Source organism: Pectinophora gossypiella, chromosome 8, assembly GCF_024362695.1.
Source record: "Pectinophora gossypiella chromosome 8, ilPecGoss1.1, whole genome shotgun sequence".
Classification (NCBI taxonomy): Eukaryota; Metazoa; Arthropoda; class Insecta; order Lepidoptera; family Gelechiidae; genus Pectinophora; species Pectinophora gossypiella.
In genome coordinates, this window is record NC_065411.1 from 15,397,289 (window position 1) to 15,424,595 (window position 27,307).

General features: G+C 37.9%; 2 protein-coding genes across 2 annotated transcripts; one reads left to right on the forward strand and one right to left on the reverse strand.

Moving 5' to 3' along the window:
• Positions 1-184: 184 nt before the first annotated feature.
• On the forward strand, positions 185-838 carry LOC126369282 (40S ribosomal protein S24). Its single transcript, XM_050013641.1, has 2 exons — positions 185-332; positions 446-838. The coding sequence occupies exons 1-2, from the start codon at positions 283-285 to the stop codon at positions 792-794; spliced, it is 399 nt and encodes a 132-aa protein (XP_049869598.1). The 5' UTR covers positions 185-282; the 3' UTR covers positions 795-838.
• A 691-nt stretch (positions 839-1,529) lies between these two features.
• Positions 1,530-27,307, reverse strand: LOC126369214 (pyridoxal-dependent decarboxylase domain-containing protein 1). The gene is made up of 16 exons (XM_050013525.1): positions 27,155-27,307; positions 26,713-27,086; positions 23,644-23,750; positions 21,005-21,136; positions 18,725-18,939; positions 18,064-18,135; positions 17,015-17,074; positions 16,444-16,635; positions 11,464-11,508; positions 10,925-11,053; positions 9,742-9,961; positions 8,622-8,772; positions 7,914-8,035; positions 7,151-7,340; positions 6,603-6,713; positions 1,530-5,532 (listed from the first exon to the last, which is right to left on the reverse strand). Exons 1-15 carry the CDS (start codon positions 27,224-27,226, stop codon positions 6,605-6,607), a joined length of 2,190 nt encoding a protein of 729 aa, XP_049869482.1. The 5' UTR covers positions 27,227-27,307; the 3' UTR covers positions 1,530-5,532; positions 6,603-6,604.

Genomic DNA, 27,307 nt, shown 5'->3' on the forward strand with positions numbered 1-27,307 from the left:
ATAAACACAGACATTTAATACTTTTTTATAATTATTTACTTTGTTGTAATTAATTACAAATACGCATTTTTCTATTATAATTTATTTATTATTTAAATAGTGCATAATGCATTTTATGAAAATATCTGAAAAATATTTTGAAGTTTTGCGTGAAATGAAATTTTTGACAGTTGAGTTGGGAAATTGGATTTTAGGTTTGGCAACACTGACACGTTCTTTTTCTCCATAATTTTGTTGGGGACACGTGCGTGATTTACGCCGAAATCTCTAAAATAGGCCAAAATGAGTGAAGGAACCGCGACAATTCGCACTCGCAAATTCATGACCAACAGGTGAATGTGCAAAACATTGGTTTTTATGTGTAATCTCGTTAAAATGTACATGAGATGTTGGTGGCTTGCCGTGGGTGAGAAGGTTATGTCTAACAACGTTGTGTGGTTTCCAGGTTGTTGGCGCGAAAGCAGATGGTCTGCGATGTTCTGCATCCAGGCAAACCCACCGTCAGCAAGACGGAGATCCGGGAGAAGCTGGCTAAGATGTACAAAGTGACACCCGATGTCGTGTTCGTATTCGGATTCAAGACAAACTTCGGCGGTGGCAAATCGACCGGATTCGCTTTGATCTACGACACCTTGGACCTTGCCAAGAAGTTCGAGCCCAAGCACAGGCTGGCGAGACACGGTCTGTACGAGAAGAAGCGACCAACCCGCAAGCAGCGCAAGGAACGCAAGAACAGGATGAAGAAGGTGCGTGGTACCAAGAAATCCAAAGTAGGCGCGGCCTCCAAGAAGTGATGTGACGGTTAGGACTGTAAGTAAATAAAAACTCAAAAAACCTATTTTGTTGTTTTGTATTTCTGTTCCTTATGTTCTTATCAGTAGTATGACTGTCATGCTGTTTTGCAATTATCCAAGAAAGTTATATTTCTAGACCATTTTGCTCATTCTCAGAACATTGATTAAGCATTTACATTTCAGTTAAGAAGATTTAATACAGTAATATCTGTTTTCTACATTGTTTTTCCGATGAGAGGCAGTTTGTGCATGTTGTGTATGCGTAGAATATAAGTTTTATAGAAAGTTTTCTTACTTATTAGTTATTATAAAAATGCACAAGATACATTAGATGCCATTATTTCAGTTCAGAGCCGAATAGAAGAGCATTGTTTCTTACAACTTTCAATGTAAGAAAACACTGTTTAGAATAATGGTAGGTCCATTGCTTAAGGTCAGACTTACATGGTAACAAAAAACACTTAGTCCTGGCTGACACAAATACATACATATATAGGTATATTAGTTCTAATCTGATCAATATCCACACTATTCTCAACAGTAAGTATAGTACAAAGTTAGTACCATACACCATTTAGTGTCCAACTAGTGTGGCATTGGGACAAAGGTGAGCCACAACATCCTCTCTTAAGACCATTAAAAGTGGTAAGTGCTTTTCTGACACTGAACCGTCACACCATTCTATACGTAGTATTATTCCTTATTCTATGGCCCAGGGATAAATAAAACATGATAATCAGTAACATTGTATAACTTTACTTTGTAATCAATCATTCAATAGCTTATTTTAAATAAATTACATTACCAACTGCATTATTAGTTGTAATAAAATTTGCAATAAATTAATTTAGTATGATTCATTTCTATTGAGTGAATGTATTTATTTATACATAAACTGTTGGTTAATAAAGGAATAAATGATATTCATGAATTACCTACACATACCTATGTAACAAAGTAATTATTTATTTTGTGGCAAAGTTGACAATGTATCTTTGGAACATATTAGATTTTAATTCCATATTAAATAACTTTTACAAACAAAAAATCTTCCAAGAGAAAAATAATAAAACACAAAACTACTGTTACTCTTCAAATTATTACAAAACATTTTAGATTTGACGTAATTAAAAAAGTAATAATATTAAACTATACACATATACATAAATCTTTGTACCAAAATACAATATCACGGTTTCACATAGGTACACAACATACACAATGACAGTAATAAAATAAATGACTTATAATAAAATAATGACGAAATAAAAACTTCTCATTTTTTTGACAAAAAAGTACTTTCTAGATGATCAATTGCTAACAATCATAAAACAGTATGGTTGATGGATATGGAGACTCAGTCCGTTTCAGGATATAAATCCTATTATGTGATTGGCTGAATTTTCAAAAAATTAGGTAGTTTCCTAGTTCAAAGATAAATTATGAAATTCTGATTACTAAATATAGATCATCAGATAAAGAAAGAAAGACCAAATAAAGATGACAAAAAACTTTTTCTTCTTTATATTTCACTTATTAATGAATTTTAATACACAAAAATGTAATTTTAATACAGGAAAAGTGCGACATTTTGTCACGTTTTTCTATGACGTCACGGGTTGCATTTTCATACAGATTCCATAGTAATTTCGTGTTTTGACGTTTAATAAAAAGTAACTGATTTGACTAGTTGGAAACTTGCTTATTGAAGAGATGTTGATTGAAATGGAAACTAAAGCTTAAAGAGCTAAAGATACGGCGAGCGGTTAGAGATCTCGCTGATAAGATTCGTAGGTAGGTAACGGCAACTACCTAGTTGCCATTATCCCGTTTTTCACAGCGGCCGCTTCCCGAACCTGAGAATTTGACAGGTCCTGTTTTTTACAGAAGCAATTGATCAATCACAATATAATCAAAACAAAGAATTAGTCAATTTCACAAAACGACGTCGCAATTTTGTTTAAAATAAAAGAAATGTTGCACCATAACATTACAAAATACACTAACAATTTCTAAGTGGAATAATTTTATTTTTATACAAATCCATTACAGGAATTCAACTAAATATACGTTTTATACATTGTTAGTATTCCTTTAAATATACAATACTGAAACGAAAATTAGGATTAGGAAATTGAATTGGATTTGCCAATATATTTTTAAAATGATTTTTGGGCAATGAATTTGGGAAAGGGAAGTATTTGGTTGTTGCTTTCATAGACAATGGCCCCGATTCCTGCAGACACCGCCTAATTTTATTTTAAGTTATATCCGTCATTTTCATATCCGTCGAAAAGGAAAGGGACGGATGATTCACAACTCTTAATTTTAGGAAGAATGAGTAAATGAATGAATAACCCGGGCGAATCAAAAGGTACGTCGCGGGTATGCAATCCGTTTGACGTGCTGTCTACTTAACTATGTCGGGTTATTGACGGGTGTAAAATTTTTAGACGGTTGGTTTAGATTTGTGCTTAAAATTGACGTGTGTTCCATAAATTTTATGCTTGTCGATTACCCGTCCCTTTCCTTTTCGGCGGATAAGAAAATGACAGATATAACTTAAAATAAAATTAGATGGTATTTACAGGAATTAGCACCATTATTTTCATACTTTTTAAGGTTTATACTCGTTTCCCTGTCCAATGCCCAAACGTCATCTCTCGAACACTAATCAATAATCTAATTGTACGAATTTTACTCAATGTTACTCTAACTTATTTTAACTTTAAAGGCATTTTTGGGATAATTTACGTTAAAATACATTTCTATAGATTAATGAGCTTTAAAATTACAAATAATAGATACAATTACTGAATACGGAAACCCCAAACAATATATAAGAAAATGAAGTACCTATTACTTTTAAGGTTAAGATAATTTATATACTGTAGACGTGTGATGTGATCAAACGCATACATTTGTATGGAATCGTTCACGACGACAGTGGCTGCGTCGCGGCGCGCGCGTTTCATACATATGATCGATACCGGCCTCAAGTGCGCCCTACGTCATCAAACTCAGTGTTGCCAATTATTATTATAAAAAAAAACTGAACAACAAAACTTTATTCTCTAAAAATGGTGCTGTCCTTCGCTTATAATTACCGCAAGAAAGAGATAGAACTGGTTTAAGAACTGTCAAAATAAAATTAATTTCGTCGGCCAGATTCGACACGAATATTCACTATTCAGTAAATATTTTAAATTAGGGTTTCAGTATTCAACTATCATTTCGACCATCATCTTATCACACCACTGGCCTTGGCACTTTACAATAACACTTGTGCTTTATGAACAGTATTTTATTTCCTTTAGTTTTCGGAGTTATTACTTAAGTAAATAATATAGCACTGGTAATCTTTAAACAAAATCGGGACATAAAATAAAAAGCGCTAACTATGTAAGGCAATTAAATAAGAACAAATAAATAATAAATATTTTTGAATATAATTTTTATTAATTTCTGTCACTCAAAACCGTCATTTGCTAGAGCGAAATAAAGAGCGGGATTGCGATCGCTCTCCGACCGCCTCGTCGACTCCGCCGCGTGCGGTCGCATTATCTCACTGTAGCAAATGACGGTTCTAAGTGACATAAAAGGATAAAAGCATAGGAAAATGCATAGAACGCATTTTCCTAATCTGTGTGAAACCACTTCAATAACTAAAGTAATAAAAACACTGTTCATGTACCTAGCCAATACTAAATAAAAACGTTTTTATCGTCATTTTAGACAACCAATATTTCTCCTCCAGTTATTGCATCATTTTATCGCTACTTTTGCCAACATTTTAGGTTCACCTTACACGATCAATAGAAACATAAAACTTACATTTTAATAAGAAAATTAAACAGCTGCTATTTGCTTCGGAATATTAAAAATACTTAATGTAAATCTAAGCACCTTATAATGAAGATTTACCTGTAGATAGGTTATATGTTTGTAATGGCCCCGATTCCTGCAGACACATCCTACCGAAAAGGAAAGGGACGGATGATTGACTACTGTTAATTTTAAAATGAATTAATAACCCGGGCGAATAAAATAGACGTTTCTCTCATATGCAACCCGTTTGACGTGTGTTGTCAACTTAATTCTGTCGGGTTATTGGTCAATATAAAATTTTGGAAGGGTTTTTTTAATTTCTGCCTAAATTTGACGTGTGTTACATTAATTTTATGCCAGTCGATTACCCGTCTTTTTCGGCAGATAAGAAAATGACAGGTATAACTTAAAATTAGGTGGTGTCTACAGGAATCGGCGTCAATAACTTGTAATTCAATAAAATATTAAATGTGTAGGGTTAGTGCGCTAAGAATTACATTTAATTTTTAAATTGCACATGTAAGGATATAAAAGCTGCAATAAAGAGCAGTGTAAATTACAATATTGTAATTTTGTGACGGTTTCACTGGTATAGAACATAACATAATATTTGAAAGGATCGCAAGAATATTAGCACAACCAGAAATGTAAAACAACTTATTTTTTTAACAACGTGAACCGTCCGATAGGCGATCAATGGCAATTGACAATACCAAAATTGATTTTGAATATGTTTTGCTATATTTTTCACATTTCCAGTCGAGCTTAAAAGTATATTCTATTTTTTTATATATATTTTAGGTATGCTATAAAATGATATTGCAATAGCTGTTTAGTTAAGGTCAAATCAAATGGCTTTTGAATTGTTTATCATACCTACTTATACTGCGTAATTGAAGGTCGTGTGCATCTGAAAAGAAAATAATAATCATTCAATATGTGTTGGCATCTTCGATCAACATTGGCATTTGAAATATGTAACAGAAAAAGGTAAGTACTTATTATTATTACAATTCCAAACGGCAAACGTACATTATACAAAGCACATCAAAAACAACAGAAGATCATATAAAGGCAGACAGAAGGAAACAGAGGAAGGGAAAGACCAAGAAGAGCTTACACGGAACAAATTAAATGGCAGGCACACATCGTGTCTTACAAGTCATACAATTGGCCAAATCGTGGAGTCTTAAATTAAAGATGATGACAAAGCAGAAACAAGGCGTAAATAAAAATCAGAAAGGTACGGTTTTGTACGTACACCTAGGGATACATCTTAAAAAATATAGAAAATTAGACTAGACTTAATTAATAGTCCAGATTAGATTACACTTTAAAATTTTCTGCTAGTAATTTCGTTGCCGAGTGAATCGTACTTTCTCCCGAGTGATATAATTATAGTGCTTTTTACCACGCTTACAAATTGCAGAAATTGTTTCTTTTTTAATAATATTTAAATTTCGAATAATAGCGAATGGCGCGCGATTTTTTTATTATTATTGTTCTAAATTTTACTTTTTAAATACGTACAGCCACGTCACACCCCCGTACAACTAATAACATTTTGCTGCGAACCTATTTATTTATTGACTCGTTAGAATATTTAAATTTAGAATGCGGGGCGAAAATGTTCCGTACATTTTTCTTCCCGCTTATTAATTATGCGACCATAATATCCTACTTTCTGCTACCTTTTCAAAAATAGAAAAAAAGCTTTTCACGTAAGTGTAAGTATAAAATATCTTATGCCTGTTCCCGAGTTTCAATCTGTATAATGTATCAGTTTTCCTGGCGATTTGGCCCGGCGGCGATTGGTGTAAAAGAGACAGAAAGTTACTTTCGATTTTATGACATGAGTATGCTCTATGGAGCATTTAGGGGGTATGCCCCCTCCGGTTGAAAGAGGGGAGGTCTGTGCTTAGCAGTGGACGTATGTACGTTATGTAATATGTATAAGTGTGGATGGTCAGCATACATTACCGTCAGTGCGGCGCGGGCTGCGGCGCGGCGGGGGTTGCGGGCTCGGCGGCGGGCGCTTGCCGCGACGGAGAGTGCGCTCGCGCAGCCTCCTCTTTCTTATTTTTCACGTATCTGTTGATTACAAAAACAAAAAAAAAATCTCTATTAAGCGACACAGGGCTCAATTGTTTTACCAACTGCAAATAAGTTTGTAATTGCAAAATGTATTGTCTTTTTGTGATGGAATAACACTTACAATGACTTTTTCCTTTACTTGTGCTGTAAAACCTTCATTCTTACCAAATTTAATGATTTTAGGAAACGTATGAAAATAAAGATAAAAATGGCCATTTAGGATGGCAATGACTTTAAAATAAAAATATCCAGGTTTTATAGTTTTGCCAGGCCGTAGGGTGTCTCTCTGACGCGGAGCAGTTTTCTAAGATCTGAAAGTGTTCCCATACTCATTGGGAAGTCTCGATCACACGATCTTATGGGAGAACAACTATGTCAGTGAGTCAGTCAGTTAATGGGTTATGCAGCACACGAGGGAAGAGCTTGGGTCGTACCGGTAGAGGTCGGTGGTGGGCTGCAGCGTGCCGTGCGCCAGATGCAGGCGGCGGCCGGGCGGCGGCGGCACGGCGGCGGGCGCCCACCAGTCCACCACGCGGCCCACCACGGGCACGCGCCGCAGCAGCCCCTCCTGCCACAGCCGCTCCGCGTTCTCGCGCTCGATGTCCGCTTGGGCCGCTTCTATGCCTGCAACGTGATGGTACTAATATTATAGCGAGCGAATACAATGAGAACGCAGGTAAGCACGGCGACGTTTCCAAACAGAGTGAGTGGGCGAGCCACGCGGTCAGTAGCCAGTAGAAGCGGAGCGGACAATACCGTCTTCACCATAAGGGCACACGGGGCCCATTCCCAGAGCCCTCATTCTCGGGGGGCTCCGAAGGATCCACAATTTGTCTCACACATTTTTTCTCAAAACATTTTTGTCGGGCACATTACACTTTTTTCACAAATCAGGTATCTTATCAGAAGGTTACATTTACAAGGCATATCATATACTACGCCATTATATTATCGATGACTGCAAATTTTCCAAAAACCAAAAAACCTATGCTGTATTTGATTACCTATGGGTTCATAGGTACTTAGTAAAAAATATAAGTGTTTTTTTTAGTTTTTTACTTTCCAATTAGCTTCTTTACTTTCCAAAAGGGCCCCAGCCTAGTTTAAGACGGCGCTGGGAGCGGGCATAGTAGCGGAGATAAGATAAAATATTTATTGCATTCCTGATGTTTAAAAGTAGATGAAAGTAAAACTCACCTTTCTTGAGTACTTCAGTCATGTTGGTGAGCGCCCGAGAGCTCTCCTCCACCTCTTTGCCGGCTGACAGCACCAGCTCCAGTAATTCGTCCACATCCGAGTCTGCTGTTACCATGCCGAACCTGGGTAAAGAAATACAAAGATAATTTAAAAATTGAAGAAAACAAATAAGGAATTATTGCTATCTCTGTTTAACATAAGAACTGGAATCGAATAATTCATCGATTAAATTAACCCAGGATTAGTTTACCAACCGATGTGACTAGCTATTATACGTTGGTCTTCGTCTTTTAAGCCATTGACGACAGCAGCAGAAGCGGCATTCTGTTGTTTCTTCACACAATATCAGTGTGTTGAGCTCATCATTCGCACACATGCAATGTTTTAGAAGGTTCTAGAATGTTCTAGTAATCAACCCTACACGAGCAAGTCGGTCATCGCCATCGATGCCGTCTGTGGCCCGTAACTTCGTCACTTTGTCTATTCTGTGAATTGACCTCCTCATCTAAGTACATGAAATTTTCTAGAGTGTTCTCGAATGTTCTAGAATGTTCTAGTAGCCAACCTGACACAAGCAAGTCCGTCGTCGCCGTCACCGCACGAAAACACCCCGTCTGTGGCCTGAAGCTGCGTCACTAATTGTCTGTTCAGTGAATTGACCTCCTCATCTAAGTACATGAAATTTTCTAGAATGTTCTAGTAGCCAACCTGACACAAGCAAGTCCGTCGTCGCCGTCGCCGCACGAGAACGCCCCGTCTGTGGCCCGCAGCTGCGTGACTAGTTGTCTGTTCAGTGAGTTGAGTTCGTCATTTGACGCGTCTTCCCAACCTACTGGTACGTATCGAACGCCGCCTAGACCTGGAACCATACCAATTGTAACGTTATATTAAGCCATTGAGGAGCTCGGTGGCGCAGCGGTAAAAAACGCGCTCGGTCTGCGATTGTTGAAGTTAAGCAACTATCGCAAAGGCCGGTCATAGGATGGGTGACCACAAAAAAATCAAAGTTTTCATCTCGAGCTCCTCCGTGCTTCGGAAGGCACGTTAAGCCGTTGGTCCCGGCTGCATTAGCAGTCGTTAATAACCATCAATCCGCACTGGGCCCGCGTGACGCATGGTTTAAGGCCCGATCTCCCTATCCATCCATAGGGAAGGCCCGTGCCCCAGCAGTGGGGACGTTAATGGGCTGGTGACGATGATGATTAAGCCATTACTCTGCTAATCACGACGACCGTTTTATACCCATTTCACTTGTCGCAGAAGTGAGGCAGAAAACAGAAGCACATATCGGATACTTCATACAAATAACTTCGTTCTACACAGACTCCACACATTGACGTTATCGTACACGCGCATATTTGTGTGTCACGTCTGACACCATACGGTTGAAGACTAAACTATGTTCGAGGTGGGGGGAGGCGAGGATGAGGTAAACCTAACTCAGAGGCTGGCCAGCCTCTTACCTCATCCCTCACCCCACCTCGCTTACCTCATCCCTCATCATCAGGTTAGGTAGGTGGGGAGCGGAGAGTTGTCGTTCTATACATAGTACTATTTCTTATTCTATGACAGAAGACCCATTTGCTAATTGGCGTTCTACCTCTTTGGTCTGGGCTGCGGCTGCGACATACAGGAGTGATCGTCGCCAGATACGGCTTGGATGGTGAAATACAGCTATCAAAGGGAGCAGGATAACTTCACACTGGAATCCAGATATTCCAGGATTTTCCTGAGGATTGGAAGGTCAAGAAGAAGCCGTGGTTGCCCAGTTGAAAAACGCGCGGTGGTCATTATGATGTTTCTGATGCCAGATTGGTAGTTAACTCACCCGCCCACCCCGGCACGTGCACGAGCCTCAACGTGGGATGTTCCTGCACCATCTTCTGGAAAGGCTCGCGGAGCTCCACAGTAGCTTCTAGGACGTGCAGCTGAGCTTCTATAATGCTGGCGAACGCTCCAACCTGCTGCTCTTCTAGAAGGGAACCTTCTAGGGGGCAGTAGCGCAGAACCACGCCGTGGGATTCCGTCTCGCAGACTTCTATGCTGATCTGTGGGGTAAGATTGTATGATGATGTGCTAGGCTTGATCTACAAATTCGGTGATGGACAAGAGCGTTACCAGTACCGAAGTGATACCACCATCACCAGTACTTACTTAGTAAGCAGTCATTACATGAGCCATTTTAGGAGCCTTTGGCGGCTCAATAATAACCCTGACACCAGGGTTGATGAGGTAATTCACCTCACAACCCACACGATAGAGGAGATGAGACCGAAATGATGGTTTAGATGACAAATCGTCAACTTAATTACAGGCCTGCGGGCGAGTTTATCCATCGCAAGATGAATTAAGTACCCACACCTCACTGAGCTTTCTGTTAGGCCAACGTGATAGGTGGTGAGCTGGATGGCCGTCTATAATGGTCGAGCCAACTGTGTTAGTGAAAAATACACTTAAATTAGTAACTCATTGGTGTAAGTCCGGTATTGGGGTTTGAACCACAGGACCACAGTGGCTGTATTATTATTCTGTATAACATTCTGTCAACTTAATAACTGGCCTGCGGGCGAGTTTACACTTTTCATAATTGTCAGTAGTCTACTCGCCTGAATAGGCTCGGAGGAATTATACATTGTTTTAAGTTTACACGGTTATTATCATAATTAAAGCACATAATAACGGGTTCTTACCGCGTTTAAATGGGGATATGAGACTCTCGATATTTCGACACTGTTGCAAGTGCCATGATCACGGGATGACTGATGAGATTGGAGTGGAGTAGGTAGATCCATAATTTTCTACGGGCAGATATATCTGTCTACCCTCTTTCTTTGCCGCTTGTTTGTTTTTGATATCGGAATGTCCCGTAGAAAATTATGGATCTACCTACTCCACTTCAATCTCATCAGTCATCCCGTGATCATGGCACTTGCAACAGTGTCGAAATATCGGAGGAATTATATTTTCTATATGGAAAAAAGACGAAATGAAGCTTAGATAGATGCGCTTACCATATCAGCCTCTCTCTGCAACACTTGTCCAAACCAAGAGTTGAGCTTGTCGTAGTAAGGCGGCGGCTTCTCCACACCGGGGGGCGCGAATTGGAACGCTACACACGCCGACGCTTGACTTATCGCGTCCTGTAGAAAACATTCTCGTAAGACACGTGAACATCTGCCATGGTCTAGTGGTTAGAACGTTGGGCTCACGAACTGGAGGTCCGGGTTTGATTCCCGATGGGGTTAACTTTGTGAGACGGTGCTTTGTTTGGTAAGAATATTGCAGGTATGAATCACCTGATCGTATAAAAAAGTGAGATGATTCCTTGTTTCGGAGGGCACGTTAAGCCGTTGGTTTCGACTATTAACCGTAAAAAACACTTCCATCAACCTGCAGGAGAGCAGCGTGGTGGAGTATGCTCTATACTCCTCCGGATGACTGTGGGGAGGCCTGACATTGAGACCCAACATGGAGATTTTTGGAAGCTATTTATGTTATGTACGTGAAAATGAAGATACTGTAAAGACGGCAGTGGACAAGGAATACTTACCACTATGTCTACTGTCGGTGGTTCGTCGCCTCCAGGTCTTTCGCTCTGAAACGATAAGAATACATAATATAAAATTATTAAATAAAACTTTGTAACGCCTGCCGCGTTTTACTACTGAGTGTAATTGCTCTTGTTTTTCTGTTAGGAACTATCAAAAAGTTATCATTGAAAACACTTAAAAACTACTGCTTAAAACTAAAATATTATTACATAAATAAACTTATACTAATTAATTTAACAAAACATAGCTATTTACAAAATAATTCCGTTAATATTGTACGACTTTAATAATTATCACATTGCGTAGGTAGCCGTACCTACATTCCACAGCCGAGCCGCTACTCTTCCGATCGGATGTTCGACACAATCCTTCTGCCTTTGTAGCGAGAACACCTCGATTACTCGTATATTTTTTAAATAGGTACTTTTTTTTACTAATTTTGTCTACGATATAATAATTTATAGTATTGTGTTATCCCCATTAATTGGGTAAGTGTAGCAATTACTATTTTTATTAGTTTAAATATCAACGTAGACTAGTACATGCTTTCTTTGTTCATTGCATGACTGTCATTTTTCATAATCATCGGGTAAATGTATTTTCACGCTTTAGTGCTTATTTTATATCATAATTAGCAATCTTTTATGTTCAAAACAACATTTAAATTGTCAATTTTTCTAAATTAATTCTACTTAACCAACGTAAAGTTATCTTTGTACCTAAGTACTTTCCTTGTTTAAATAATTCTTAAATGGAACAATAATAATGTACAAAATACGTTTAATATCGTTACTATTAAAATTATTCAGCTTAAAATATTCAATTTTACTATTTTGTTAGATAGTTTTTTAAAAACAACTACCTACCATAAATTTATCTTGTTCTTTGTTCTTTTTCTAAATTTATTTTGCTAAATTCACTTTTATTGTGTGTAATTTGCTGACAGCCACATCTTAGATTGCTAAGCTTGCTTGCTATCCACTTCCCATCTTCAATCAAGCTAAGGAATCGGCATGTGGCAGTCAGACGGGGAATTCGGACAATTCTTGAAATGACTAATTCCGGGTTCCAGGGTTCACCCTTCGAGTTCTACAACCGCAGGACCCACTACCGGTCCTGTACTTACCTCTACCGCTTCACCTTTCGGGTTCTACAACCCGCTGGATCCACTTTCGGTCCTGTACTTACCCCACCGTTTCTGCTGCCCTGCTGCGCGCGCCGGTGTACCCCGTGTCGTCGTGGGAAGAGTTACAGGGAAGTGGTAGTTTTCCTACTGCACCAAGGGTGCTCAGCCAGTATCAAATTACCTGCGACCCAGAGATCCGATCTATGTACTTGCTAGGGATTTAATGTCAATAAACTTGGTTTTATTTCTATATACCGTTTTATTTACCCTAGTAAGTACAACCTATTTGATTCGCGTGATAAGAACGTGACAATGGCGCCCAACTAAGGAAATACTGAGCTGAGTATCCTTTTTGCTGGTTTTAGCATTTTTGGTCATCTTTGGTGTTGGTCTGATTATTTTGTCTAGCTTTAAGTGAATTGTAACTGCAACTTTTGTGTGCTGTGGTTGCTTTGTGGGAATACCTAACTAATTCTCTTTCAAGGTGATTGCATACAATTAAAAACTCAAAATCGAACCTACCACATCGCACAGAAGGAAATATTTGATTTTGCACTGCCAACCTCTGTCTATCCCTGTGTTTTAATTGTTGTGTACTTTTGATAGTAGCATTTGTTTTCTTGTTATTTTCCTTCTGCCGTTTCCTGTGTTTTAGTTATTAAGACTTCAGGTACTTGCAACACTTACTCAAAAAATAACTATTCAATTAAACTAATTACAATTAAAACATAAAGTAATAGAGATGTCTCGTCCAATCAAATATTTATCACTTCAGAAAGATGAACTCCTTTATGAAGAGGTACATGGCATGTCAAGGATATTAAACTTACAAACTATTCTAAATAATTATATCTAAACTTTTACCTAACTAAAATAAAACTTTCTATATTTACAAAACTTCCTTGCTGGGATGGAAGTGAGAGAAAAACATAGAATCCCCCAGCTGCTTACTAATTCTCGAGCAGACTGTAAGAGTCAGTCAAGAGATTGATGTGTAATACCATCTAACGCCTTAGGCCTGCCAAAAACTTAAATCTTGAGCATGGCATGCGTCTTCTAATATCTTCTAATATTCTCTAAAAATACCTTAAATACTACTTTATAAAAAAAAAAAAACAAAAAACAAAAACTACACTTACTAAAACTACCAAAACTCATACTAAAAAATCCAAAACTAGCCTAAAACAATGTCTTACTTACTAAAACTACCTACCGTCTTAAATATATTTACTTATATATAGTATTTCTAATTTTTCCTTTTTACAAAAAAAAATATTGAATCTCCAGGCCCTACCCCTAGGACATTCTAATTATTTTATCTTCGGCCCTACCCCGAAGATAAGAAAATTATACTATAAAAAGAAAAAAAAAAACGGTTACCTTAAATCTCCTATTGATTACGTGTGAGTACTAAGCTGCGGTTAAAAGTCTAGTACTCTTTTTGGAAAGGACGCAGTCACTTAAAACTAAATAAGATAACTGTTTGTGTGTGAAAGGGATGAAAGAAAGTAGGGGGGTGAATGGAAGGGTTGAAATGAATGTGTACCACGTAATTTTTAGAATGGTCAATAGTAAGAAGGACAGACTAGCTTACATTTTAGTCAGCGGATTTTCTTAGCGAAAATCCTACCCAAAAAAGGGGGGTATGTAACGCCTGCCGCGTTTTACTACTGAGTGTAATTGCTCTTGTTTTTCTGTTAGGAACTATCAAAAAGTTATCATTGAAAACACTTAAAAACTACTGCTTAAAACTAAAATATTATTACATAAATAAACTTATACTAATTAATTTAACAAAACATAGCTATTTACAAAATAATTCCGTTAATATTGTACGACTTTAATAATTATCACATTGCGTAGGTAGCCGTACCTACATTCCACAGCCGAGCCGCTACTCTTCCGATCGGATGTTCGACACAATCCTTCTGCCTTTGTAGCGAGAACACCTCGATTACTCGTATATTTTTTAAATAGGTACTTTTTTTTACTAATTTTGTCTACGATATAATAATTTATAGTATTGTGTTATCCCCATTAATTGGGTAAGTGTAGCAATTACTATTTTTATTAGTTTAAATATCAACGTAGACTAGTACATGCTTTCTTTGTTCATTGCATGACTGTCATTTTTCATAATCATCGGGTAAATGTATTTTCACGCTTTAGTGCTTATTTTATATCATAATTAGCAATCTTTTATGTTCAAAACAACATTTAAATTGTCAATTTTTCTAAATTAATTCTACTTAACCAACGTAAAGTTATCTTTGTACCTAAGTACTTTCCTTGTTTAAATAATTCTTAAATGGAACAATAATAATGTACAAAATACGTTTAATATCGTTACTATTAAAATTATTCAGCTTAAAATATTCAATTTTACTATTTTGTTAGATAGTTTTTTAAAAACAACTACCTACCATAAATTTATCTTGTTCTTTGTTCTTTTTCTAAATTTATTTTGCTAAATTCACTTTTATTGTGTGTAATTTGCTGACAGCCACATCTTAGATTGCTAAGCTTGCTTGCTATCCACTTCCCATCTTCAATCAAGCTAAGGAATCGGCATGTGGCAGTCAGACGGGGAATTCGGACAATTCTTGAAATGACTAATTCCGGGTTCCAGGGTTCACCCTTCGAGTTCTACAACCGCAGGACCCACTACCGGTCCTGTACTTACCTCTACCGCTTCACCTTTCGGGTTCTACAACCCGCTGGATCCACTTTCGGTCCTGTACTTACCCCACCGTTTCTGCTGCCCTGCTGCGCGCGCCGGTGTACCCCGTGTCGTCGTGGGAAGAGTTACAGGGAAGTGGTAGTTTTCCTACTGCACCAAGGGTGCTCAGCCAGTATCAAATTACCTGCGACCCAGAGATCCGATCTATGTACTTGCTAGGGATTTAATGTCAATAAACTTGGTTTTATTTCTATATACCGTTTTATTTACCCTAGTAAGTACAACCTATTTGATTCGCGTGATAAGAACGTGACAACTTATTACATTATCGAAGAGCCCATGCCGATATATTGTGGTCAGGTCACCATTTTTTGCAATTGGGCAGTATGCTAGGTCATGATAAATTATGAAATTCAAATGACTAAATAAAGACAGATAAGGTGACGAAAAACGTTTTATTTTTTCTATTTAACTTATTAATAAATCTTAATAAAGAAAAATGTAATAATAAATGCGACATTTTGTCACGTTTTTCTATGACGTCACATTGTGCATACAAATTCCATAGTAATTTTGTGCTTTGACGTTTAGTAAAAATTTACTGATTTGACTAGTTGGAAACTAGCCTATTGTCTTCCACCATCAAATATTTTTCCTCAGATGACGCCCTGAGCCGAGGTTCGCGCCCAACTGGGCACCCTCAGGCCTGTTGTCTTAAACGTTGTACCGGGTGAGAGCCTTCAGCGCTTCCCATTTGTCCGGCCAAGTAGTTAATGCCATCTACGGCAAATCTACAATAAGTCACGTCAAAAAAAAAATGTCTTCCACCTGATCGTCTTCCGCTTGATTAAATCCAAGGCCCTTGTCGCTACTAACACTTGAATAAAACACACTTGACACTGCACAATATTAATTTATTGGAAAAAAATGAGAGGAAGCTCCATGACATCTTGGGCGCCAAATTATGTGACTATGACTATATATATTTATAATGCTTCAGAAAGAATGAAACGAAGCATAAACTTATACATAATGAAATAACGGAAACATAAAAAGAACAAAAACAAATATTGGTTGAAATAGTTATATGGCGGATTTTTTATTTTTAATGTGACTTATTGTGGATTTGCCGCCATTATGTGCTGTGCCGGAGAACAAAGGGACCTCACTCACCAAGAGCCTCAGCTGCGCGTTGGCCACGGTGGCGTAGGCGGTGCGCGCGGAGCGGAAGGCGTGGTGCAGGCGCGAGCACAGGCGGCGCGCGCCGCACGCCTTGATGCACGTCCACAGCGGCAGCGCCGGCAGCCGCGCGCCGCCGCCCGCCAGCCCCGCCAGCGCGGCCAGCGCGCCCTCGCGGCTGCCCGCCTGGACCATAGTTATAACAAATGTTTCTTTAATAATAAATACCATAAAAACTTATTTAATGCACAATGACGAAATTTTACAAGTTAAAAAGATATACAATACAGTCTAATTCCTTATGTAACTTTTATTTTATTTAATGTTTTGCTTTTTATTTTTTTATTTTGCACTGTCTATCCCGCTACACTTTTTATTTAATTCATTTCCTATACCTTAGCAATAATAATAAAAAATAGCCTGTTATACTGCCAATCTAATTATAATACCTAATGTATTTTAATGTGATTTAAGTGCAATAAAGAGTTTTGTATTGTATAAATAAATAAATAAAATAAGAGAACCTACGGCGAAAGAACAGGTTTTTTTATATGTATATACTTACAGCGTTTACTCCTTTGGCTTGGTCGTTAACTGTGATAGGTTCTGGTATCTTGTAAAATGTCTGAAGTACTGCTAAGGAAAGTATTTTTATGTTAAAATCATTTTATTTTATTATTTTAATGATGAGCAAAGGCCTCCCCCATGTCTTTCCAAGTATCCCGGTTCTGTGCGAGCTCTATCCAGTCTTTTCGATAACCGTCGAGATCATCACGCCATCGTTTCGGGGGCCTTTGCTCAGCAGTGGGATCATACAGGCTAATAATAATAATAATTTTAATGATGACGTCACAGGGCAACATTTAAACACGAATTCCATAAAAAAATTTCGTTTTGAAGTTTCGTGAAAATATCAAATCAAATCACATCAATTTATGACTAAATAATGAATATTATGAATACATGAATATTGTTATTTCTTTATGAATATTTTGGCTCGGGCTCTAAACCAATGAAGTCGACTTTATGACTTTGAATTCATGTTTTGGATCATAGGTAATTGATACCATGTGGTTTCCAGGATAAGTGCCCGATTAATGGCATTAAGCTCGCCCCCTATCACATGGGACGTAAACATAGCTGGAGAGAAGTGGGTGTATTACTATAAACCTGTAGCAGAGTACAAACTCTGCACATACTGGCCTTTTGTTCTGACCATCATCATTTTAAATTACGAAATTCTCATTCCATTCCATTCGCATTTCCTTTCATTTTACTCTCTTTTGACTCATTGCATCCCCGATCCGTTTTAATGAATAAAACAACAAGTATATTATACTGTTTAGGGCCGTGCCCTCTAATTCCTAAGTCTTGATTCTTTTGTGAAGTGTGTATATTGTGAACTATGTATATTCCTATCCTGTTTGTGAAGTGTTTTTAATAAACTGTATATATTCCTGCTTGCTGCTTGCTTCTACTTTATCATCGTCATCACCAATCATTCCCCTACTCTGCCGGCACGTCGGGATACCATATCCTCACCACCCAGCGTGCCGCAAACCTATGCCTACTCCTTCGGGGATACAGGCGTGAAGCTAAATTTTAAAAGGATACGACAGTTGGCAGTCCGGGTACACCAAACCACGGCCCTGGTGTCAGGGTTACGGAGTCCGCTATACTGAACGTCTGAAACAAATACATTTTATTAAACCATTTCTTGTACGGTCACGAGTACAGTCATGAGCAATATAATGTACCCACTTTAGGACTCTTTCGCATTAACATATTTGACATTTAGTGACACTTACAGTTACAGTGACCGTAAATATAATTTAAGGTTCCTATTGACATTCAGAATTTACCTTTGAACAGTTTTAAGACAGTAATTAAACAGAAACTTTGTAAAAACAGAGTATTATAAGATTAGTGATTATCTAGAAGATATGAATGCATGGAATTTGTCTGAGAACTGTTATTAGGCAGCCCAATTACTAAATTGTATAACAACATAATTGTATTGTATTTTTTTTAAGAACGTCTAGGGCCCCGTGCCGAGTTTTTCTTGCAGCTTCTTTTCCCGGGCTATACAGGTTGTGAGAAGCTGCAGTAGTTTTAGGCGGATGAGACGTTCGTTATGTGAAAAATGACGACTGAAAGTGTAACTATGTTACCTACTGAATAAGTAATAATAATAATAAAGTTTATTTAGGTAAAATCTACGACACACAAGTGTCAAGTGTGTGTATGTGTGCAATATCAACAAATATCAAAATACCTGATCCCTGCCCAAAGCAGCGGGGAGCGCCAACGCGTGGCCCCTCACATGCAAATGCAGGCCTCGCTTGTTGCACACGGCCCCTAGTTCCGCGAGGGGGGACCCGCAGCCCAACGGTGGGGCCCCCACCTCGCCCAGCACTAGTAGCGGAATACGGTTAGCTGCTACATCTTCCTCGCACAGGCGCTCCAGAGCTTCTATGTCCATGCCTCGGCCTGGACAAAAAAAAACTTATAGTAAAGTCAATTCTCGCTATGAACGCATAACACATATATTTAATATAATATATTTATGAAATATATATTATATAATATATAATTTATTTAAATGTGGTTTGTAGGTTTAGGTTAATATTTTGTTTTATATTAGTATAAGTAATTAAGTAATTTCTAAATATTTTGTACGCGTATGTATGTCTATCTATATAATATTATACGTTGAAAGTCTCTCTTGTCACGTAGGTCAGCTGGAAGAAATCTCTTTGTTTAGAGATAAGCTTGCCTGTACTATCTGTTTTCTTTGTATGTTTCTTGTGTCTGTTTTATTGTGTACAAACAAATAAATAAATAAACACAACATCACGCCCGTATCCCTGAAGGGGTAGGCAGAGGTGTACTTTACACCTACTCCTCACCAGCTGATTAAGTTCCATGATTGAAAGGGCCAGCCTATTGCTATTAACCGGGCACCAATCCTGGAAACCACGTGATATCAATTATCTATGATCCAAACAAGAAATCATAAAGTTGAATCGAGTGGTTTAAGGGTCTGAGTCGGGTTTCGAACCCGGCAACTCTTAAACTTTTCCAGTTACATCGCGTCGGCCTATCAGGGAGACCAGAGCAGCGTGGTGGAGTATAAAGGTAATAAAGCGTTATTAACGACCTCCGTGGTCCAGTGGTTGAACGTTGGGCTCACGATCCGGAGGTCCCAGGTTCGATTCCCGATGGGGACATTGTCGAAATCACTTTGTGAGACTGTCCTTTGTTTGGTAAGGACTTTGCAGGCTTGAATCACCTGATCGTCCGAAAAAGTAAGATGATTCCGTGCTTCGGAGGGTACGTTAAGCCGTTGGTCTCGGCTATTGGCCGTAAGAACACCTCGACCAGCCCGCCGTGGAGCAGCGTGGTGGACTATGCTCCATACCACCTCCGGTTGATTGAGGGGAGGCCTGTGCCCAGCAGTGGGACGTATATAGGCTGTTTATGTATGTATGTATTAACATTAAAGTTTATAACCTAAATACTATGTTTCTCATTATCCGAGCTACGTATTAAACAAAACAATGCTAATTAATTATAGTCAAAACAAAAACAACGCTCCTAACTAGGTCGCACGCTAACAACATCATAAATAGCATTGCACCGCCACAGAGTACATAATAAAGTACTACAGAACTTATCAGTCACGCAGTATGCAGCGTGAAATAACACAATACGTTTTTACTGTGAAACTCGTTGGAAACAATCTTGGTTTACAATCATGTTTACTGTTGATGAATTTAGTTCTTACGTGGTTGTCTTGTTGACCTTTGTATTGAATTCGGTCAAGAGGGTGCCGCACCATTATACTAAATTGGGACTCATCCAAAGACAGAATAAAGCAGAGTTTGCAAGAGCTCATTCAGCTTTAAATGCTGCGGCGGTCGCAGACAGCCTATCTCCGTAGAGAATTTGGTAAAATTACAGTCGGGGGGTGTCATGAGGGGTAGGGAGGGGAGGTGTCATGACACACCTGGATCCACCCTTGAGAGTTTCTAGGGCCTAAAGTTAATGGATATCCTTATCATGTACAGTCATGAGCACTTTAGAACCCTGTCGCACTATCATATTTGACATTTAATGAGACGTATGGTTTAATTTGTCAAAAAAGTTAATGTGACATGGTTTCAAAGTGGATACATATTAGTACTCGGGACCGTATGTGACAGAATAGAACAGTTTGTTGGAAATCTACCTCTAATATCAACAGATAGTAATGATATGTATGTGACGCAATAGAGTTTATAGGAAATCTAATATCAATGGATATTAGTCATTTTTGCATGCGAAATCTGTGAAACTATAATTATTTATAACATATTTGTTGAAACGAGTTTATAACTAGTTTGTTGGAACTCTAATGTCAACGGATATCAAAGTCATATATGTGACAGAAAATAGTAGAGTTTGTTGGAAACTCTAATGTAGACGAATAGCAATATCATGTAGGTGACAGAATTGACTAGAGTTGGCTCGGTCATAGTGTACTAATGACTAGGGACTTAAAGGGGACACTAACCAGGTGCTCGTGCTGGGACGGGCCGCACGCAGGCGAGCGGCAGCCCGAGCTGCCGGCACAGGTGCTGTACGATGCCCAACGGACTGGCCACGCAGCTGTACACGCACGGCAGACGGTTTGTGAACGCTAAAGCTGAAACAATAAAGACCTTGTAAGGTTTGAGGAACACAATAAAGAATTCAAATTCAAAAATATCTTTATCCATTAGGTAACACAGTTATTATAGTAACAGCCTCCGTGGTCTAGTGGTTAGAGCGTTAGGCTCACGATCTGGAGGTCCGGGTTCGATTCCCGATGGGGACATTGTCGAAATCACTTTGTGAGACTGTCCTTTGTTTGGTAAGGACTTTTCAGGCTTGAATCACCTGATTGTCCGAAAAAGTAAGATGAGATGCTTCGGAGGGCACGTTAAGCCGTTGGTCCCGGCTATTAGCCGTAAAAACACCTCCACCAACCCGCAGTGGAGCAGCGTGGTGGAGTATGCTCCATACCCCCTCCGGTTGACGAGGGGGAGGGAGGGAGGCCCAGCAGTGGAACGTATACATATAAGCAGTTTATGTTATGTAACATAGTTATTATTAAATCGTATTTTAAAAAAAAAACGAACGTCTCATCCTCCTAAAACTACTGCAGCTTCACTCAGTCTGTATATCCAGGGAAAAGAATGTGGAAGGAAATCCTCGGCACAAAAAACTACACATTCTAAAAAATAAATTTAATTAATACTACGTATAGAACGGTAACTCTTCGTCCTATCATAATGTAAATACCACCATTATTATGGTCGAGTCAATAGGCTAGTTTCCAAGTAGTCAAGTCAGGTACTTTTTACTATATGTCAAAACGCGAAATGACTATGGAATTTGTATCAAAAAGCACTAATAAAACGCTGATAAAATGGTGCTAATTCCTGTAAATACCATCTAATTTTATTTTAAGTTATATCTGTCATTTTCTTATCCGCCGAAAAGAAAAGGGACGGGTAATCGACAAGCATAAAATTTATGGAACACACGTCAATTTTAAGCACGAATCTAAACCAACCGTCTAAAAATTTTACATCAGTCAATAACCCGACTCATTCATTTACTCATTCTTCCTAAAATTAAGAGCTGTGAATCATCCGTCCCTTTCCTTTTCGACGGATATGAAAATGACGGATATAACTTAAAATAAAATTAGGCGGTGTCTGCAGGAATCGGGGCCAATGTCGGACTTATTATTACGTTTATCTTGATTAAAATTCATAAATAAATAAATAGGAAAAAAGAAAATGTTTTTCGTTAGTTTTCGATCTGTCTTTATTTAGTAATCAGAATTTCATAATTTATATTGAATACCTATGTGTTGACAAGTTTTTATTTACATACTTTTGAGTTGTTAAGATCCGCGCGGTCGAATTGGCGGGAAAACCAGCGTTAGAGAATTATAATTAAAAGATAAGAAATATGCCAGTTCCAATTAGGGTACATTGTTTTAAGTACACGATAATAATATTGATCGGGATTGATTGTTTATGAATCATTTAAAGGATGCATTTCTGTTATCAGTCAATGTACAATGAAACAAAGATTTTTCATTAATTTGTTTTGATATGACTCATTGTCATAACATACTGACAATGATTTTTATAGTCTTAGATGAAATAGATTGATTGATAATTTAAGCGAGTGAATGGCCTTAAGAAAATAACAAAGGAGACAGGCGTTGACCGCGTTTGTCTATTTTAAATTAAGCATAGGTACTTTTGAACCGAGGGTAAAGAATAAATTTTGCACGCATGACAATACTTCTACACATTAGACGAACTTTATGTCAACAATAAACAATAAAAAGTTATCAGTAGACAACTAACTAGTCAAATCAGTTACTTTTTACTAAACGTCTAAACACGAAATTACTAAAGAATTTGTATGTAAAAGCACACTGTGACGTCATAGAAAAATGTGACAAAATGTCGGACTTATTATTACGATTAAAATTCATAAATAAGTTGAACAGAAAAAAGAAAATGTATTTCGTCAGTTTTAAATCTGTCTTTATTTTAGAGCTATGTCAGGGGCCTTTGGGGGCTCAATAGTAACCCTGACACCGGGGTTGATGGGGTTGGTAATCCACCTCACAACCACACGATAGAAGGAGAAGAGTAATTTCGTGTTTTGACGTTTAGTAAAAAGCAACTGATTTGACTAGTTAGAAACTAGCCTATTGGCGTATGGTATTTATTTGCAGAAGGTTAGACGTGAGAACAAGGGTTTTTCGCTCTCAGGGTGTGATTTCCCTTGGCAACGGAGAAGTCAATTGCTGGTTGGCAGAGCCACTAACAAGTAAGGCTTTTAGTTTATACTATCTGGTTAACCAATCCTTTGCCTAAGGGATAAATTCAAATTCAAAAATATCTTTATTCAGTAGGTAACACAGTTACACTTTGAATCGTCAATTTTTACATAACAAACGTCTCATCCGCCTAAAACTACTGCAGCTTCTCACAACCTGTATAGCTGGGGAAAAGAAGCTGCAAGAAGATAGGTACACGAAAGCACCTATGAGCCTGGCATGATTACTCAAGGTGTTCAAAGCCTCATTAAAAATAAGAATAAAAAAATGGACGTGTCTTAGGATGGATCAGTAGTTCTTACCTCCATCCTCCAAGTATCGAGGGTATCTGTGGTGCAGCAGCATGCGAGTGACGCGGACGAGTCCCTCCAGCTGCTCCTGGTGGTAGTATGCATTGTAGTCTGACAACCTGCAAGAAAACATACTATTACATTTTGTACCCATAATAGTGTACCAAGGAGGTTTTAAACCCTCAGACAAATCTACAGACTTAAAAATAAGCAATAAGGCCGCCTGTTGTGCTATTCTGTATATGTTGTCTTATATTTTATGTCTATTGTGCTCAACAAAGTATTTTATCTATCTATCTAATGTAACTTCTTTTCTTGTAATTATTTAGAAAAACATGATACATATATTCTATACTGTGCTTATGGGTGTCAAAAAAAGCATAGACAAAATAGAATGCAGTCAGCTGCTTGCATTCAGTCATGTATGGGACAACCACCCCTTAAATATGATGGGAAATATGATATACATACACATACATACATAAACTCACGCCCGTATTCCCAAATGGGGTGGGCAGAGCCACAAGTAATCAAAGACAACTTGCAGCCACTGTTGATACGAAGTCCTAAGATGGATATGATGAACCTTATGGAAATATGATATGATGGTATTAATATATCAGACAGCCAAATTACTAAATTGTATAACAATATTTTGATTTTTTTTTACAGAATGTCTACTTGCAGCTTCTTTTACCCGACTACATAGTACCTTCTTATTAATTTTTTTTTTTTTATTAAAAATAATAATCGCAAAGTTGCCTACAAAACATTCCTGTGAATAATGTAGCATCATATACAGGGTGTTAGTGACATCGTAACAAATGCCGAGGGGGATGATTCAAACCATAATTCTGAGTTGATATCAAGTGGAATTTCCTGTCGGAAAATTCATGGAAGTTTTAGTCTTTTTTCGGTTATTTCACACTTTCGCGACGGAAAACTCCACTTGATATTAACTCAGAATCATGGTCTGAATCATCCACCTCAGTATTTATTACGATGTCCCAGCATCCTGTAAAACAATGTTGATGTATTATGGTATGTGGGTCTTAAACATAACTGGCGAGGAGTACATACACCTCTGCCTCTGCCTGATGCAGGTGGGATGCTATGTTATGTTGTTATGTAATATAACCATAACATAAAGATTGAGCAACACTCACAAAAAGCATAGGTATATAACTGCAGATTACATTTTTGAACGCCAAAAATAGGTCACTGATAGGCAATACTAGTAAATATTCCATAAGATTTCTCTTATCGGCAAACAAGAGGATGTAAATCGGTCACTCATTGGTACAAAACATGTAAAATTGCACATTAAAATGTACCACAGCGATTCAAATGTTTTTCTTACAATTCAAAAGTGTTTTATGGGCAATCATTTTGTGATTGTGTGAATGTTTTTGTTTTCTTTTAAAGAGGAGAAAATGTTGCTTGCTATTATGCATGTACCTAATAACTTTTATAATAGAAATGGGTACTATAATTTAAATGAGATTTGTCTTCTTGTTCAACCCTAAGGTTACAGGTTACCAGCATTTTCTTTTTTTTTTCTGTAGCCTATTTGATATCCCACTGCTGGGCGAAGGCCTCCCCCTTCTCTTTCCAACCCTCCATTTTCCTATTAGACAGTCTATATAATTGTGGAAAAGACATAAACTCTTTTAAACTATTACTATAAGTTATATTAGATTGCTGAATATAAAGAAACCAATAGGTAAATTCACTATTCTATTGGGTATTGGAGTTCTCTTATCAGTTAATAACATAAGCTTGCAACTAGAATTATTCCAATTGGGCTAGACAGAAAAACATACATTGCATCATAATAGTGTCATGTTCATTGGGTTACCCATCCCTTTATTAGTTAAAGGTGTTCAATATAATGAAATCAAAGATTAAGTACGCGAAGGAAGGACTTACAACAAAAAAATAATCCACGATTGAATGTTGTCCGACATAGTGCTCACTACCAGGGAGTTAAACTATACAGGGTGTTAGTGACATCGTAACGAATACTCAGAGGGATGATTCAGACCATGATTCTGAGTTAATATCAAGTGGAATTTTCCGTCGCAAAATTCATGTTATTTTTTTAGTTTTTTTAAATTATTTTCAATTCTATACTTTTGCGATGGAAAATTCCACTTGATATTAACTCAGAATAATCAGCCGAATCATCCCTCTCAGTATTCGTTACGATGTCACTTACACCCCATACAAGTACATACAGTAGCCATACAAGTAGGTATGGGTGTTAGTGATACTGTAACGAATACTGAAGGGGATGATTCAGACCATGATTCTGAGTCGATATCAAGTGGAATTTCCTGTCGGAGAAGTCATGAAAATTTTAGAGCTTATTTAAATTATTTTCCGTTCCATACTTTTGCGACGGAAAATTCCACTTGATATCAACTTAGAATCATGGCCTGAATTATCCCTCAAAGTTTTCGTTACGATGTCACTAACACCCTGTATAATAAACTGCCAATGGGCCTAAAAACGATTACGAAGTTCAATGAATTTAAGACCAAGTTGAGATGCCTTTTGCTTAATAAGCGCTATTATACCATTGATGAATATTTGAATGATAAATAAACGATGCATGCGATTTACGTCTTCTTGTTATAACTTTTAAATTATAGGCACTTTTAGTCGCTTACTTTTCGTATTTTCTTGTAGTTTTTAATCAGTGCTGTTGATATCACTTTATTAACTTTATTTGATTGTTTTTATTATTATTATTTTTTACTGTTCTCGTTCATATTATTTTATTAAGTACGGATATATTGTTATTATTTTTTTTTGTATAATTTTCGACACAATGTAAAAATTGTTCAGAAATAAATAAACTTGAATAAACTTGAACTTGAAATCCACATTAATATCTCAATATAGGTATGACGAGAGTATGCATATTCAAAACTTATAGCTATAGTTAGCCATTACAAAACATGCAATCTTATCCACAATTAATTAGAACCCAAGGTAACACTGATAACAATGCCATAAAGAGATTAGCACAATGCCCCAAACTGTAGGCTTTGCTGATGTATATTTGTTAGCACTGACCTGAACATGTGGGCCATCCAGCGGGTGGTTTCACTGGCAATGTGAGCTCCAAGTCGCGCTGCATGACTTCTCTCCAGCCGCCCGAATAGGGCCGCAATACTATGAGACAGGATCGCCGCCCGCGTCACAGAGTCAGTAGGCAAAAGCGGCGGCTCCACGCTCTCGCAACTAGGGTCAGTCTTCAACACCAGGTCCTCCAAAATCTTTAGAATGTCATCCATGGAAGTTTCTTCCGGCTCGAAAAACCCTGCGCTGATCTTGCGCGGTTCCCGCCTCTTCTCCTCATCCCCAGCATCCTGTGCGTTCACTCCAGCCTCTAGTCTGCCTACTACCTCCGAAACCTGGAACTCCAGCCCACCAAAGGGACGCCGGTCCTGTCGGAAAATGCGAAATGAACGTCGATGATCTCATGGTCAAAACTGTCACCAAGAAAGCAACATACCAGTTCCGGCTGTTCCTCGCTTCCAGGGCTAGGTTTATTGGACTCAGTGTCCAAAGTTGGTGCATCTCCCATGCTGCGTGGCGATTTTTTCGCAAATTTACGACAGCAACATAAAATTTGTAAACGTCACGTCACTTCAATGTTTTGACGTAC

What these genes read in the sequence shown, in the direction of transcription:
- LOC126369214 (XM_050013525.1), bottom strand. Translation starts at nt 27,226, where the DNA reads ATGGGAGATGCACCAACTTTGGACACTGAGTCCAATAAACCTAGCCCT. An exon ending in TGGATGGCCCACATGTTCAG is followed by an intron (nt 23,751 to 26,712) that starts GTCAGTGCTAAC and finishes GTTTTCTTGCAG; the next exon opens with GTTGTCAGACTACAATGCAT. An exon ending in TCGATACTTGGAGGATGGAG is followed by an intron (nt 21,137 to 23,643) that starts GTAAGAACTACT and finishes TTATTGTTTCAG; the next exon opens with CTTTAGCGTTCACAAACCGT.
- LOC126369282 (XM_050013641.1), top strand. Translation starts at nt 283, where the DNA reads ATGAGTGAAGGAACCGCGACAATTCGCACTCGCAAATTCATGACCAAC. An exon ending in CGCAAATTCATGACCAACAG is followed by an intron (nt 333 to 445) that starts GTGAATGTGCAA and finishes TGTGGTTTCCAG; the next exon opens with GTTGTTGGCGCGAAAGCAGA.